This window comes from Dermacentor variabilis, chromosome 9 (assembly GCF_050947875.1).
Source record: "Dermacentor variabilis isolate Ectoservices chromosome 9, ASM5094787v1, whole genome shotgun sequence".
NCBI lineage: Eukaryota > Metazoa > Arthropoda > Arachnida > Ixodida > Ixodidae > Dermacentor > Dermacentor variabilis.
In genome coordinates, this window is record NC_134576.1 from 109,780,270 (window position 1) to 109,797,374 (window position 17,105).

At 47.0% G+C, this 17,105-nt stretch overlaps 1 protein-coding gene across 1 annotated transcript in view; it reads right to left on the reverse strand.

The window, feature by feature from the left end:
• Positions 1 to 1,764: 1,764 nt before the first annotated feature.
• The window catches only part of LOC142557270 (poly(A) RNA polymerase GLD2-B-like), a 145,913-nt gene continuing 130,572 nt past the window's right edge, over positions 1,765 to 17,105 (reverse strand). The window contains exons 6-8 of the mRNA XM_075668984.1: positions 11,631 to 11,665; positions 10,114 to 10,333; positions 1,765 to 4,797 (exon numbers count right to left, since the gene is read on the reverse strand). Of these exons, the coding sequence (XP_075525099.1) occupies positions 4,694 to 4,797; positions 10,114 to 10,333; positions 11,631 to 11,665 (359 nt within the window). The 3' untranslated portion in view covers positions 1,765 to 4,693. The remainder of the gene's footprint in view (positions 4,798 to 10,113; positions 10,334 to 11,630; positions 11,666 to 17,105) is intronic.

Sequence of the window (17,105 nt, forward strand, 5' to 3'; positions counted from 1 at the left end):
CTCTCTTAACGCCTAAATAACCAGTAAGTTAAGCACAAGGTCGTCTCCCGTATGATGTGTCCCATATCTCTCTTGACGCCTAATCAACCAGTCAGTTAAGCCAAGGTCGTAGCGCACTGCAATATTCTCTACCGGAATACTCGTGTGAGGATCCTTAAGAATACTGCCTTGAATTGGGCGCATGCTGTCAATTTAAAAGTTGTCGGAATTAACGCGGGGCCCCAGACAAATACAGCCCTTACAGCACGTTATTTCACTTCATTTATTTACCTTAAAGACCCCACTGGGACGCATTAAATAAAGGGTGGCTGTGCATCAAGAAGAAATAAAGCACTCAGACTTACGATAACAGGTACTCAGTCACATTGGCAGAGAAAGATGATAGGCAGGTGAAAGCGACAATATTATGAGGAAGGCCGAGGAAGGCATGAGGGCACATGTAATGGCTAACGGATGCCTCTGAAGAGCATGTGACATTACAATAATGCAAGCGTCGCAGGGAGTGTTCGCATACAAAATTGGCTGTCCGCGATCTTATACCCCCTTGGCATGCACAGGCTTCGGCGAGCCCCATCCAGCCCTGGTTCTAGCTTTGGTGTTCCCGTTGCCGCTTTTGTGCCCTGGAGTCGCCGTCAATAATACGAAATAATGACAATGTGTTACAACTAGTAAACAAAATTTATTGAAGAACTACAATCGCGCCGATGCGCCAGCTTCTAAAGCAGCGGTAGCGCGCCCGCGCGAATATTATGAAACGCCAACGAGGAATTTACCAGCCCACGTACGACTCTACGATCAAAGTGCACGTTAAACATCCCCAGGCGAGCTAGATAAAGTTATCCGGAGCCATCCACTACGACCTGCATCCTAGCCTTAGTCGCTTCGGAACGTTAAAAACGTTAATCACCACAAACCAAATCAATACATGCGGGCGTACATTCGAAGCTAAAAGACTGCATCGTAAGTCATATTGAGCCTTGCTAAAGCGTCGAGAATGTGCTAACTTCTGGTGGAGCTCAAAACACACCCTGAATAAAGTCGCTTTTATGTCACAGGCCAGCTGCAGATGCGTGCATTTCACCGCAAGACGAAACTACATGAAACAAAGAGCATATTCGAAGAAAGTCAAACAACGCGCTAAAAACCACGCAGAGCATGAACACACACTTTTTCGAAGCGGAAGGCGTTTACTAGGCTCAAAATAAGAGGTTGTGAGTAGCCGTGGCCCTTACTTCACTAAGCCGTGCGTTCTTTGCCACTTCCTCGAAGTCAGCCCGCCCGATCCTGCGAATCCACACTTCTTTTTCGTTGCGCCCGCCGGACGGCAAAGCAAAAAGCTTTTTGCCCTCGCTGTCTGTTGCGGCAACTGAAGGCGCAGCAACATGGCATCGCAATTAAGTTCTCGGCCCTACACAATACGCTAACGCACTCTGTCAGTCCGCCTGCCGTACTTTCGTCGCGCGGGCCCAACAATGGAGGTCGGTGCGCGCCGGAAAGAAAAAAATATACAAAAGCGCGGCGACTGCTCCGCGCTGGAAAGGAAAAATATACAAAAGCGCGATGCCTGCTTCCACGTGACACAAATTGGCCAATAGGGGAGCGGTGGAGGCTGGGGCGACAGGAGGCGTGGAGGAGACGCGCCAGTAGCAAGAGCTTGGTGGCGCAAGCCACCGCCCCGTTCCAAAGGGGACGCTCATAACATCCATCCATCATAACATCCATCCAGGGTGAGCGGGGTGGCAGAAAGATCTAAGAATGGCGCTACTTTTGAAAAATTGAGGGGCTTTACATACACGTCGGCCGCGACGGCGGCTAGCAGCCGCAGCGCTGGGGCCCTGCGCGGAATGCGGTCATCCGCGCGCGCACTCACGAATGCAATAACAAATAAGAGAGCTTCACGCTACTTATATGCTCGCTCGTTCATGGCTGCAAATTGCTATATAGTAGCATAGCTCCTTACGAATCACAGGCCAAGGTAACAATCCGATTGAGCGCACATCGATGGTAGAATGCAGCTTGCTTTATCTGGTTATCGAACGCAAAGCAAGAAAATTCCAGGTGATAACTCGGAAGCAAGCATTTTATTTTCAACACAATAATTGCGCAAACAACTCATATTTTGAAGAATTGCTTAGAATCTGTTGAAAGCAAACCATTCTCAGTCATGCATCGACGTTATTTTGTTACGCGACATGCCTGAGCTGGTGCTCTTTTTTTTTTCACGAGAACAAAAAAAAAAACACATTTTGTTTAAATAGTTTACAAGCAGTTCAAACAGAACGTTGTCAGCCTCTGCTAAGTGAAGCGCCTGAGCCTAAGGGGCTTCTTTTCACGAGAAGACGCGCTCTCTTTGTTGAGTGCCTTCGTGTAGAAGTGCAAACGGGTGACCAAAATAATTTCTGTAACCTGGTTGGTGAGTTTGGGGCCATGCTGTGCACAACCTAGCATGGCGTCATTCTTCTTCTTTTTTTTTTTTTTGCAAGCAGAAGACAAGCTTTTCCAAGATGTCACTGTGCAGCTAGTTGTAACTGAACCCCACCGAAAAAGTAGTTTCAAGGGCGTCTACATATGAGAAGAGCTTCTCAGAAGGGTATATGAGGCCCCGCAGAACTTGATGAACATCGCCAGCTATTCTTTGGCTTCGTCAGCGAAAACAAGGAGCTCGTCGAAGCATTCTTTGCACGCAGTCTTCAGGATTGCTTTGTGTACAACATACCCTGGCATGTAGAAGACTAGCCGCGGATCGCTCATCTTTTCAGGGTGCTCATGGTCTGGGAGCATTGCGGACTTCTTTATCATGTGAGAAGCTTCTCCTACCTTTCCGCTATGGTTTGCATCCTAAACACTGAGGAGAAAGGTCACATCGCCCCCTTCACAGTTGCCACTCCTGGGCGCTTTGACCAATTCGTAAAAACTCAAACAGTTCACAACGAGCAAGAATTGGGCAGAAGAGGGATGGTCGTTGCTACCAGAAAATCGTCGACTGGTACCACACAATTTCTCTAGGCAGTCTTGCCTCAGCCGGCACGTCAGCAGCTACTTAAAGCCTAGTTTCTCACGAAGGCACTTCGATCATTACATCAAGCGTGGCCTGAAGGGTGACCCTTAGTCCCTTGGCAGTGCTTGCTGAAAGAAATCCGGCTGGTGACGTTCCCGCATGAGCCTCCCATTGGTTTAGGCAGTCTAATACATCCTTGACGTGCCTTTCACGTTCAGAGTCAGGTATCAACCCCTCAGGTGGAATCCGTGCCGTCATTGCTTTTACTAGCTTCCACATTAGCAGAAGAAAGGCTTGAGTTGGTGCGGGGTCACCCCAGTGCTGCTTTAATTGCTTCTTGTAGAAAAACAGGCCCCGAAGCACCTGCGGAATGAAAAGGTGCAATGCTAGGTTTACCTTCATCTTTTCAAAGTTGTTAGGTCTCACGTCAGCAAGAGTGATCTTCGGCATCACTTTAAGGGTAAGTGGACACTTATCCTCTATGTGTGCTGCTCTGATGTGCTCAGTATAAAAAGAACCTTCAGGCCTTTTGTACCTTGCTTTAAGAAGGCCATTTCGAAACATTTTATCAGGTTCGGAAAATCCGAAATGAAGAGGCGTCTTCCATTGTCGACAGGATATGGTGCAGATGGTTTCATGGACGTCGAGGAGCCAGAAATCACAAAAAGCCGCCACATTGAACGGCTCCATGAGGATCCGTCCACCGTGATATAATCTACCTTCAGCCGAGCCTTTTCTGCGAGCTACACGGCTTCTGTTAACATCTAGCACAAAAGCAGCCTTCGCATCTCCCCTGGAAGCGAAAACGCCGAATATCTGGTGCCAGCTAGGAACCAGTGAAAGGCTGAAACATGATCACAAGACCGTGATTGCGGGGAAGATGTTTGTCATTTTCCAATGTGAATTTTCCCCAAGTCCACCAGTGCTTCCACTTTCCCTCCTGCGCCAACATTCAAGAACTCTGACAGCTTCATTTTGTCCACAATCAGGCCGCCGTGGCACTTGAATTCCTTTATAGATTTTGTTTTTCTTTCAATGCCTGTGATAATAGCAGGGTTGAGGCCAAACCCATCCTTGTATTTCCGCATGTGCACCTTCAAACAGCTTCTGCTTGGAAGGATGAGTATGCCTTCCCGCCCGACATGCTCGTCGAGCTTCGGGTTTTTCATTAGCATTATTACGCAATCCAGCAACCAGTCCGGATTGTACTACATACCTTTCGTAGATTTTTGGCGAGCAGCTTGAAAGCATTGCACAACAGCAAGTCTTTGCTTCGGTGGAATGGCGTGTAACCGGTCTGCGAGGACGCCCTTTTCAAGTTGTGCATTCTTGTCTCTTCACTTTCTCAATACGTTGAGTGTAATGTGACAGCTACGCTTTCAGCCGTCAAGTGGCTTGTGCGTGCGCTCTTGTACGTTTTGAAATTGCTGCAGCAGAAAAAGAAACGAGCACTACTTCCCAGAGGTCAGGGCGCGTGGCGTTGCTGAAGCAGCAGAGCCGGCGTAACTCGCACCGGGCGACGTGTAAACGTCAGCGCGCGCCCCCTCGCGGCTCCCCTGTGGGCGGCTTCACTGCGTCTCGTAGTCGCTCCGTGCTGGTCGCCACACTTCCCCAATCTAGCCACTGTAGTTGAGGTCTCAGGTCACACACAGGTCACACACAGGTCTTGATCCGAACGTCAGGCGAGTTGCCACCTCACTCGCTCAAGTTATGGCTCTCATGCCGGAATGCCCGCGTGAGCCTCCTGAAGTTCTCCCGCGATGCCATGGCAGTCGCCAAATTACAGCCAGTGACTGCATCTGCAAACACAAGTTGAAATGAGGGAGAATTGAAGATAGCGTGTAAGGCTTGCATTTTTTTACAAATGGTTGCTTAAACGTAGCTTTATTTAAAGCTATTAAGATTTGTACTTTTGAACTCATCTCGGGGCCAAATTAAAGAGAGTTCTTCGGAGTTTCTTTCGCAATATCTTTCGTGAGAATAGTGGTTAATCAGAGCTTTTTCTCCAGCACCATGAAATTTGAATTTTTGCGCTCTTTTGCCGTTACGCAGCTTTCACTTCCGTTTATCCTCCCTCACACCCACAAGAAACTTTAAATACAGAAAAAATGCAGTCAGTATAGGTGCAAGAATGCTTACCTAAGTACAGTCAACTTTCACAATAACAGCGGCCTAAATTTCATACAAAGTTATATGCCGGAGTCAGTTGATGATGCTCTGTAGGATTTATGGGACCAAGCGTTCAGAATGCATTCCAACGGTCACGCTGGATGCAAGCAAAGCCAGTAGATTCAGCACAACCTGCGCACGGACGTGCAACGCTCGGGCACGCACCATCTAAAAAGCTAGGAGCTGGGTGATTTCTTTCAAAACCACAGGCCTCATATTTTGATGATTTTCTTGTCATTAAAGTAGTGTCACCTCATCGTGGAAAAATGGCATTACTCGGGTCACATATTTACGAGTGACAGCTTGGGCAATGTCACATGATATGATTTGCCAATTCTGGTGACAAACGCGTTCTTCAGCCCCATGCATTTACTTTGTAGAGAAAGAGCGACTCATTATGACGAGCCGAACTGACAACAGCGGGATGGAAAACACAGCAAGCCAACTTATGCATAGTTAAAAAAAAGATGCCTGCCTACTTGAGAATGAAAGTTTAACCGATCTCAACACGTTCTTGTTAATAATCACACCTCTGACCCCGTTCCTGCAACATCTCGTGTATCCCAAGGTTCTGTTCTCAGTCCTCTCTTATTTCTAATATATATTAACGACCTTGTCTCAACACTTGCCTTACCAAATCCGAACGTTCCCTCATGACTGTGTAATTTATCATCAGTTTCTAAGCACTGCGACGCAGTAAAGCTTCAGTATGATCTAGACCGTGCCTAGGAACGGCACGACCGGTGGCTAACGACCCTTAAGAACGACTAAATGTAAACTTCTTTCCATTACCCGCCAAAAGTGCCCCGCTACACAGCTGTACACAACTGCTAACAAACCTATACAGCCAGTAACATCCTTCAAATACTTAGGCATTATTATGTGCAATGATCTGTCATGGCATGTGCATGCTACAAACGTCATATCAAATAGAACTGCCGGTTGTTTGCCTATAAGTCACTTATCCATTCGAAACTAGAGTATGCGCCATCCATGTTGTCCCCGCAGCAAGTATAGCTCGTAGATGACCTTGAAGCGGTACCAAATCTTGCCGCTCACGAAGTCAGCGTTACCACCCTCAAAGCGGAATCTGGGCTGCAAACTTTATCCCTCCGCCGACGCATAGTAACGCTTTGTCTATTCCATAAGCTTTACCATTCATCACTTAATAGTGATCCTTACATCACCCCGCCGGCATATACATATCTCCTCGCACTGGTCACCAACTACGTTTCCCATACACGTGTGAGAACTGTTCATTTTTCAGAATCTTTTTACCTCGTGCAGCCGAAGACTGGAACGGCCTTCCTCATAATATTGTCGCTTTCACCTGCCTATCATCTTTTTCTCCCAATGTGACTGAGTACCTGTTATCGTAAATCTGAGTGCTTTATTTCTTCTTGATGCACACCCACCCTTTATATAATGCGTCCCAGTGGGGTCTTTAAGGTAAATAAATGAAGTGAAATAACGTGCTGTAAGGGCTGTATTTGTCTGGGGCCCCGCGTTAATTTCGACAACTTTTAAATTGACAGCATGCGCCCAATTCAAGGCAGTATTCTTAAGGATCCTCACACGAGTATTCCGGTAGAGAATATTGCAGTGCGCTACGACCTTGGCTTAACTGACTGGTTGTTTAGGCGTTAAGAGAGATACGGGAGTCAATTTCTTCATAGGGTGGCGCATTTTGATTTCTTTATAGCCATATATGGAAAAAGCAGATGCTGCTCATATACTACATTTCGCCGAAGGAATATTTCTGGAGTGACCTCGACAGCTGTTTCTTTATCTTAGAGCATGGTGAACGATAGGCGTAGCGAACAACCACTTCTGAGCTCGAATACCATGAAAAGTAGTTTCATGAATTATTCTTCGCTAGGAAAGCTCGCGTTCGCATATTTTTTAGCCAGAATGTCACACTCAGAGTGTATGTGCACCTTCTTCACACGTCCTCAGTAATATCGTCTTCCAATGTACAGCCGCCGCTTTCGCGGAAGCACTTCATTGCAAACAGCAGCGCCCGCAAGAGCCAGTCGAGCTAGTCAACAGCAAAGAAACCGGTCACACACAAGGCCCATCATGGCGAACAGTAGGTTGTGCTACTTTATTTGTGCTTTAGTTCTTTCGCCCCATTCCATCCTCTCTACCATGCCAGCGGTCAAGATACGCTAAAGGAGCCACAGCGCCATACCTCAAGAAAGCAATGGTAGCCCCATTAATCCGGTACACTCATTACCACAAGGGGGCAGTAAACGAGAGAGTGGTGCACCCAGTGGCAAGCAAAGCCACACAGCGGAACAACTAAGTTCTCTTATATGGCAACACATGTCCTGGCGCTCTTTGGCCTTTGATGCCCTTGCGCCAATAAATTTCAATCATCATCATCATCATCTTTTGTATGGCAACATATCAGGCATATGCCATGTACTTTAATGTTATGCTTCATTATTTTCCTGTTAAGGGTGCGTCTGCCGGTCACAGACCTACATGTAAACGTAGCCGAAATGATTCACAGGCAAGGTTTTGCTTTATAGTCTGTATTGTGTAATGTTTCTTTATTGCACTCAGTGATGCTGCAAGAGTGTCTCTCTGTTATTATAAGTTCTGCATCACTGTTTTGTTAGTGGGTGCATATTAAAGTGAAAACAATCGCGAGCTCAACTACTGGAACTGCTAAACCGATTCTCAATTATGTTTTGAAGAGTCCTGGAACCTTCAAAACACATGCAGTGAATGATTGAAGTGTCTGCGATACTTTTTCTGAGATTGTGCTTTTTCTGACGTTTTCAAAAGCGGATTATGATACAACAAAACTTCGTTATAACAAACTTCAGTATAACGAACTTCTCGATCTAACAAAGTATTTGAGTTTCCATGAGCTCTTGTCTCAGGAACACCATGCATTTAGAACCTCAATATAACGAAGTGCGTATGCGATTTCATTACAGCTAAATTTCACTGTGCCGCAAAGGACTGCCGAGACAAACAAATGGAAATTACTGCCAGCGCAGATAGTCAGACGATTTAATTACAAGTGGCTCCTTGCAAACGCACCTCTCAAATCACGCGCCGCTGACGAGAGAGACCGCTGGAGTGGAGCCGCATCATGTTCTGTCCGTACAAAGTCCAAGCGCGATAAGATCCTATCATGCCCCGCGTACTGTGCACACAGCTTTAGGTGCGAGAGAAAGCGAGCGAGAAGGAGACGAGAAAGATGATGGCTTCACGGGAGACGCCTTCCGGCCGCACAAGCAAAGGGAGAGGGAAGGCAGCGACTAGCTCGCGGTAGAGCGATCAAGCGCGTGCGCGTGGGGGGCGGTGTGTGGGGTAAGTCTCGATTTCTGGCACGCGTCTCGGCCGTGGCTGCGCATGCCTGTAAGCGTGGCTGAGCGCACACACAGCCACGCACCCTGCCTTAGAGGTAATCTGCCGCGTGTGCAAAGAGTGACTGATTTGGGCCATAAGTAAATTTCGTCCATGGTTATATGGCCGACTATACAAAGCAGTCAACGATAACCATTCACTTTCCTGGCTGGCGAACTTCAAGGACCCATCTGAAAGACTAGCAAGATGGAGCCTCCTATTGCAAGACTATGACATTGCGGTGGTTTACAGGTCCGCAAAAAAAGCACACTGACGCCAACTGCTCGTTGTGCGCACCAGTAGATGCAGCACTATCAGAGGAAGAGGACTTTCAGTACCTAGGCATTGTCGAACCAACTCCAATTGCAGAATGTCAACATGCTGACGAAGGATTACTACCACTCATGACACGCCTCGTAGAATTAAACATTCAATTATCCCATATTTTTTCTAGAGGCCTGTCAGCATTCTGCCTCAGAGGAAATGTCATACACATGTCTATATATGTATATATAGAAGGAGGGGGGCAGTGGTAGTTATCAGAAAAAACAGCCCCCCCTCCCCCTCCTCCACCCAGAGATAAATTTCTTGCTACGGCACTGTAACCTACCCAATTATCTTTTTTGACCATCTCAACTTTTCTGTTGTGGTGGAAGCACATCAACTACCAGTGTTGAGTTTTGGGCATTGTTTAAACGAATTTTTTTGTAGTGTTTAGGGCAGAGAGCTTAGACACAGTGGACAAACACACACACAAAAATGCTCATCTTGTGTTGATTGTCTTCGGAGGTATTGCAGTAAACACCAGAAAACTATACTTGTGTTTAAATGCGTAAGCATTTTTTGGCGAGTACCTTAGTCCATCACGGGAAAAGTGTAATGCCTTGTATCTGCACAAAATATGTAATTTGCGAAGTTAACACATTTAATCGTTGTAATATTGCAAATGTAGATGATTGGAAGCTTTATATGCAATATGGAACAACAAAAACCAATTAAAAGAGAGGATTCCTATAGGGAAACATAGGGCTCCACAAAAATGCATAGGGAAGCCTACAGTAGGGCTAGGCCAACTGAAGCTGGTTGGGCTAATTAATTTGGGGTTCGGCGAACTCAAATTTGGGGGCGGGGCAATTTAATATTTGGCTATGGGCGAACCTTCATTTGGGGGCGGGCCAATGCGAAATTAGGGAATAGGCTAATTTAAATGTGGGGCTGGGCCAACCTAAATTTGGGGTCCGGCCAACTTACATTTGGTGAAGGACCAACTTAAATTTGGAGGTGAGCCAAATGAAATTGGGGGGTGAAACAACTTGAAATTCGGACGTAGGCCAATTTAAATTTAGGGGTGAGCCAACTGAAATGGGAGGAGTATGCTTATGCATACTTACTCCAGTGGAGCTTTATTCTTTCTCTGTTTATAGCTAAGTAACATTGTTAAACGAAGCGGCGTGTTTGAATGCAACTCACCTATTATATCCGAACTAAAGGGTATTACGTAAAATATATTCAATCTGGCCACCTAACTGAAGTGAAACAAGTTAATGTAGGCAATATATGCGCTGGCCATGCCGGAAGCTTACCAAGTACGACCACGTAGTACTCGCGCGTGGTCAACTTGGATGCATTCGCCTGAATCTTTGCCCGATCTTTCGTCTGTGACGGTGTTATAGACACAATGCTGCGTCTAAAGTCGTATGCTGCAAAGTACTTGATGAAACCTTGGAAGAGCTCTCCAACTTCTTCCTGGTTTCTGCTTCTCCACGTCAGTCGGTTACGGCTTGTGGTCTTGTTCGTCATTTCCTGCATGGCAAAAAAAAATTATGCCTGTCAAAGCATACCTGAACTCCGAGGAGCTAAAGGAGAAATATAACATGTTATTGAAGAGCAAATTAGCTATCGCATTACAGTCGTGACATTTTAAGGACAGCGCAAGAGGATATGGAAGAAAGAAGCAATGCAGTATAGTATTTGCCTGGCGATTTCGACTCACGAACGGCACGCATTTAACAGTGTGGCAGCGTTTTGGAAGGTAGACTAGAAAGCTAGGCATGTTACAGGCAGGAATTACACGCAAGATAAAGGAGGAATATTATTAGGCAACAATTTCAGGCCTGAAGGGCGTAAATGCATTCAGGAGGGCAGTGCGGCGGTACGAGCCATAATGAGTGGGTTCATGATGGTATGTCCACCACATTTTGGTGCCATCCTAAACAATGTAGAATAAAACGGGCACAGTTTCCAGACAATGACAGTGAGAAAAATGTATTACACTTATACATGAAGTAAGGCTTGTGGTTTATAGGTGCAAGATTATGTTGCAGAGAACATTCGCTTACTGACTAAACATGAGCGACGTCAAATGCCTAAAGAAGCACACGAAGAAGATTCACACAATGAGGCCAGCACTCGTCGTCACAATGCTGGCATGGCGAGAAGCACCGACAGCGGAGGCAACATTCTGTGCAGGCACTCTAGCTCCAGATGCACCTCCCCCCCCTCCCCCATAGCTCTAGAATCGTGGATAGCTGAGCTGGCTGGTGTGACATTATGTGCAAAGGCGAATGCTAAAATGGCATGGCGAGAAAGAAGTGCAGATGACATGGAAAGACGCTTAGGATGAACGTCCTTTCTGTTCAGGAATGTTTTTTTTTTTTTGCCTTTCTTGCATTACTTTAGCACCTCAGTTTGCACATAATCTCGAGAGCTTGTATGCACTGGTTCGACTAGGTAACGGGCGCCATCATAATTTAATGCGTGCCAGCCGTTCAAATTCCCGCCAAGCTTTAGTCTAGTCCATCGCAGTTCATTGCAGGATGCCAGCTGGCATTAGCACGGCCACATAATCATCGCCCAAAGAAGATTTACGACGATGTTGCAGTCCGCTTTGCTTGGTATTGTTGCTGAACTTCCTTTTAGCTCGCCGGGGAAGATAAATAATTTGGTAACTCACTGGTGGCGCGACAGCCTACGCTAGGCAGATTATTTTTACTTTGAGAGATAGTAAGCGGCAACCCGCTTATTACAAATTCATTAAGAAGAACAGGTTACTAAGGTATCTGCATTTTATAAGACAGTTAAGACGATAGTGGTCACTTACAGGGCTTAACCTTGGGAGCACTCTGGGGTTCGTTCCTGCACAGCAAAACAGACCATGTTGTAATTGTCACCGCAGAGCTTCAGCTCACTCACATTTTTGTATGGCAGAGAGAGTATGTGGTAAATGGCACTTGTATTAACCGGGAAACGCGAGCGTGACTTATGGGTTTATAAAAAGGGGGAAAAAAGTATATTAGCACCCATTTAGGCTGTAGCAAGAAGTTGCAGAGGCAATCTATACCCATTTCTCACATGGGTGGGGGGGGGGGGGGGGCGGTCCAGTTAATGCCCTTGGAACTGGCTAGCTAACATCTAAGGATACATGTAGCTCATCCCCACGCTGCAGTGCACGCAAAGGGGCGCCGCGGTGGGTTCACTGACTCGCCGCGGCAAGGCGCAGAGACGGCTCCCACCGTGGTAGCAAAGAACGGGGGTTTATTCCCTCTTATGTGCAAAATGCGCGTACAATACAGGAGTCACGGCACTAGGGTGGCAGTCGCAGACTGCGGGTGAAAGCTTCGTGGAAGTCTGCTCCGGCACGCAGGCTCTTCCGAGAGCTATAGGTTCGCCGCAACCAAAGAAGCCTGCCTTGCTCAGAGGGGGGCAGGACCAAGTGGGTCCGCACATCCGACATCCAAGAGCACTGAAAGTGAATCTGTCCGAGCAAAGGCGCCTGCACACCTCAGATGCTGAAGGAGAGATAGAAGCCGAAAAGAGGGCAAGGGGGTCCTCGGGCACTGTTCCGACGCGCAGCACACCGTGAGCAGCGCGCGCAAGCAACTAGCTGCGCATCGCGCCACCTGGGAATGTACGCTATTCAAAATAAGGCTGGAACTACGTGTCCCTAGCGATAGCGCGGGCGGATGGCCCAAGTCACGCAGGAACCGGAGATGAGGGACCAAAGGGGTCCCCGCAGAAAGAAAGAGTAGAAAAATTACCCATATAGGTATGGTCGAAACTTGCCAAGTGCTCATACTAAAGCCAAGCACTCTTTTTCGGTCGCGCTGTAATTGGCCTCAGGCTTCGCCGGCATGCGACTCACACAGGCGACTACGGATTCGATGTATACGTAGTCGTATGCGCCCGAGGCAGCAAAATATTTCACCGATAATGGCCCGTCCCGTCGCCGTTGGTCAGGTCAATTTAATTCTCCAACTATATGCTTGAGTCATCTTTAAGTGCCGCGAACACAGTTTTGGAGCAGCAGAGATATTCATGGATCGTTTCTATGCTTGCATTTTTGTGTGAACCATCATCGACTTCCACTGCGCTATGGTTGTGTGCGCAAGGACGCCACTTCGATGTTCGCGATATGCTCCAATGCATTTGTAACTACGTCTCTGATGACCGTAAACAGTTACTCGTCGTCGCTCGGCATTTACGGTGCTGCATCTGTGCAGTGTTTCATGATTCACAATAGCTCCACAGTCGGTGCCGACTTGGTGCAGGCGTACAGGTGCAAGGCAGCAGACGACGCAGCACACGGGCGCGAGCGCCATTAAAACCTCGCTTACGCACGTCTGGTGTGCACACGCAAGTGTGGTGTGTATCTACGTCCCAGAAGTCGATCACACCTGCAGCTCAGGACCTCTGAAACTTACGCACTCCGTGCACATCAGTCTGACATATATCGTAAAGCCTGCAACGCGTCTGCACCTCGAGATGGACAACTTCTTAACTTCTAGTGAACCGCCGTGAGCTACTTCACAGTGGTACAGCAGAATCGAAATACTGCAGATGCCTGTGAAATGCAAGAAAATACCACGTGACATGTCTGCTTGCGCAACGCGATTGCAGCGCTGCCACACTCTCTGCTACAAATTAAAATAGCATTTAGCCGGGTGTGCTGCCGCTGCGCCTGCTTGTCGCTATCATGAACCACTGCGAGGGAAGCACATCAGTGGCGAAAATTGCACAGCCAATGCCTGCATCACTGCCCTGTCGCCTTTTAAGTGGCAGCACACACTGCTAGATGCTATGCTCGCTTGTACGAGCAACGTTTCAGAGTTCAGCAATCACGACGCGCAAGCGTACATGTCCCGTGGTACTTGTACTTTTCGGGCATCTGCAGTAAGCAGAAAAACACTAATGCCTAATAGATAGAAAGTTAAGAACTGTTTAATCGGACTTTCTGAAAACCGCTCTATAACTTTATAAAAAAATTTTTTGCCCAACTTCGTTGCTTCAGAATTTAGTGAATTGATCTTGACTAACTATGCAATTAAGCAGAATACAAAAGACAGTGTGGCTTGCTTACTATATATAATAGTCAGAACATGCATTTTGTCGCGTCGTGTTAGAGTGCATCTGTATTTTTAAACTCTGGCTTAAGTTAGCTAGGACACCCTGTATGTAACTACGAGTTGGGTTCAGAAATCTGGTCGGGCCCCAGCCCCCTCTATCTCGCCGCCCCCCCCCCCCCAACCAGGAAATGAAAACTTTCGCCTATGATGGGGCACATAATTGGCCTGCCAGCAGTGGGGCCAGGTATGTGAAAGCATGCATGAGAACCTCGATAACAAGCGCACATGGCAACTCTTGCTACACTTATTAGACCCTACCACATCGCGCACACACCACAACCACAGCATAAAGAAATTGCCACATGCATACAGAAACAATCTCAACAGACTCTTCGACGACCTCTGCCATAAACATCTGCCTCCCGCTCAGAAGTCTGACATGCCAAAGTACACTGGCGAACCCAACAAGCTACTAAGCGTCGCTATCACTGAAACAGAGGTTCGCCATGCCCTCGCGACCCTGCGCACATTTTCATCACCAGACCCCGACCTTATTAACAACAACATACTCTGCAATGTAGACAACTCCGTCACAGCCATCACGGCGTACTTCAATCACTGCTTTGACATTGGCACCCTCCGTAGTTCGTGGAACGATGCCAGGGTAATTTTTATCCCAAAGCCAAACAAACCACTCCACACTTCTAATCTCAGGCCTATATCGCTAACCTCTTGTCTAGGTAAAACACTCGAACACGTCATCCTCAACCGACTCAGTAAATACATGGAAGACAAGAATCTTTATCCATCAGAAATGGTAGGTTTTCGAAAATCTCTCATGCCAAGATATCATGCTTCGAATGAAGCATGACCTCATTACACCCAATAGCAGTCTAGATACGCAAGCAATTCTCAGTCTGGACCTCCATGGGCCCTTCAATAACGTTTCACATTCCGCCATCCTCCGAGAGCTTAATCTCATTGGGGCTGGCGGAAAGACATATGACTACATACGTGCCTTCTTAGCCAACCGTAACGCAACCATACACATAGCCACAGAGCAATCCCTTTCGTACGCTTAAGGTAGCTACGGCATGCCCCAAGGCTCAGTGCTGTCCCCTTTTCTTTTTAATCTTTCTATGATGCCGATGGCGGAAGCATTACGATCTATTCATGATCTCAAGTTTTCACTCTTCGCCAACATCACTCTTTGGACGACTGGCGGCTCCGATGGAGAGATTCAAGACACTCTACAGGCCGCAGCAGACGCCGTCATGGCTCATGCCGGGGCTATGAATCTTACATGCTCCCCTCAAAAATTCGAGCAACTTCTTCTGCCATACCACCAGGGGGGCCAAAAAACACATGTCTAGTATACAGATAATCCTAAGCCACATCCTTGTTACTAGAGTGGATAGGCTCCGGGTGCTCGGTTTACACATTCAAAGCAACCGGCTCAACACATATACCCTACATACACTCCACGCCACAGTCGATCACACCCTGCGCCTTCTAGGGCGTGTCTCCAATAAACATGGCGGACTAAAGGAGGCCGAACTTCTCCGGTTGATCCCGGCCTTCGTTATCAGTATGATTACATTCGCAACACCGTATTACATTTCTTTAAATCAGAATCAGGTAAGATCGAAACTCTTTTACACAAAATATATATTCGCTCTGGGGGTCTCCATACGTACCTCCACTGAAAGGCTAATGCTTACTGGCACCTTCAACACACTTACTGAACTCACAGAAGCCCACCTCACATCCCAATATAGCAGACTTTCCAACAGTGCAACAGGTCGACACAACCTAAAAACTCTTTCTATTACTCCGGCACCCATTATCAAGACTAAATACACCATTCCACATCACATACACGAGAACCTCTGCATCCCCTCACTTCCTAAAAACATGCACCCTGTGCACCACAACAACGCAGGAGGCAGCGAGGAAAGGCTCTCCAAAAATAATTCACCTCAAAAGACGTGCTATATATTGATGCCACTGAATATAGGAACAGAAATTATTATGCAATATCGGTCATTAACTCTCACAGCCAGGTCGCTGCGGCCACCTCCATTCCTGGCTCTTCCTCGGAGGAGGCAGAGGAAGCGGCCATAGCCCTGGCCCTCACAATCCCAAATTCATCAGTTATGGTCAGCGACTCCAAAGCAGCCATACATAACTTAGGAGTGGGCAGGGTCTCTAAGCTAGCCCTTTCCCTCCTCTTGGCCCATCCTTTCTGTCAAATTGTGGCATTAATCTGGACTCCTACGCATGCGGGCCTTGCCGGAAACGAGGCAGCTCATGCCAGTGCCCGAGGATTTACAGTCCGGGCTCAGGCATCAGATGTGTCGGACCTCGCTACAGAGGAGGCGCTGTTTACAGCGCGGGATCAGCTTATTACCTACCACGACATCTGCAAACACTACCGATTAGACCGTTTAACCTTACCGCCACTCATGGGCAAATCCCAGCGCAGGTGTGAGTTTCTGTGGCGGCAGCTGCAACGGTATGTTTGAAATTAATGGAACATATACTTTACTCCCGCATTGCTACATTTCTACCCTCTGTCAATTTGTTCCACGGTAAACCCCACAGCTTCCGTAAAGATCTATCTTGCGATACCCAATTAGCACTATTTAGTATAAAGAACGTAAGCTCTAACCTTTATCAAAGCTTTCCAGTTGATGCTCTCATATTGGATTTTGAAAATGTGTTTGCCAAAGTTCTGCACCAACTGTTTCTACTAAAAATGTCTTGCTTATGCCTCAATCATCCTGCTTTAGGCTGGATACGAAATTTATTGACCAAAAGACAGCAGTTTGTGTACTCTAACAACCACCCCTCATGAAGAAGCCCTGTTCTCTCTATAGTGGCCCAAGGCACAGTCCTGGGGCACCTTCTCTTATATACATGAACAATTTACCCACAGAACTCTCTTCTAACATTTGTCTCTTCGTGGACACTTGTGCCGTATTTCGCTCAGTTCTTACTAGTACTGATAACAGTATGTTGCAAGATGATCTTGACAATGTTAACCACTTGGTGCAACTTATAGCCAATGTCACAGAATACTACAAACATTTTAATAGCACCTTTTCATCGAGAGAAGCATCAGCATGCAAGTATAGTCTCTGCAACTCGAAAATATCATCTCTGGAATTGTACAAGTACCTTAGCATTACACTTTCAAATAACCGTTCTTGGTCTTCTCAATGTACAAAGAT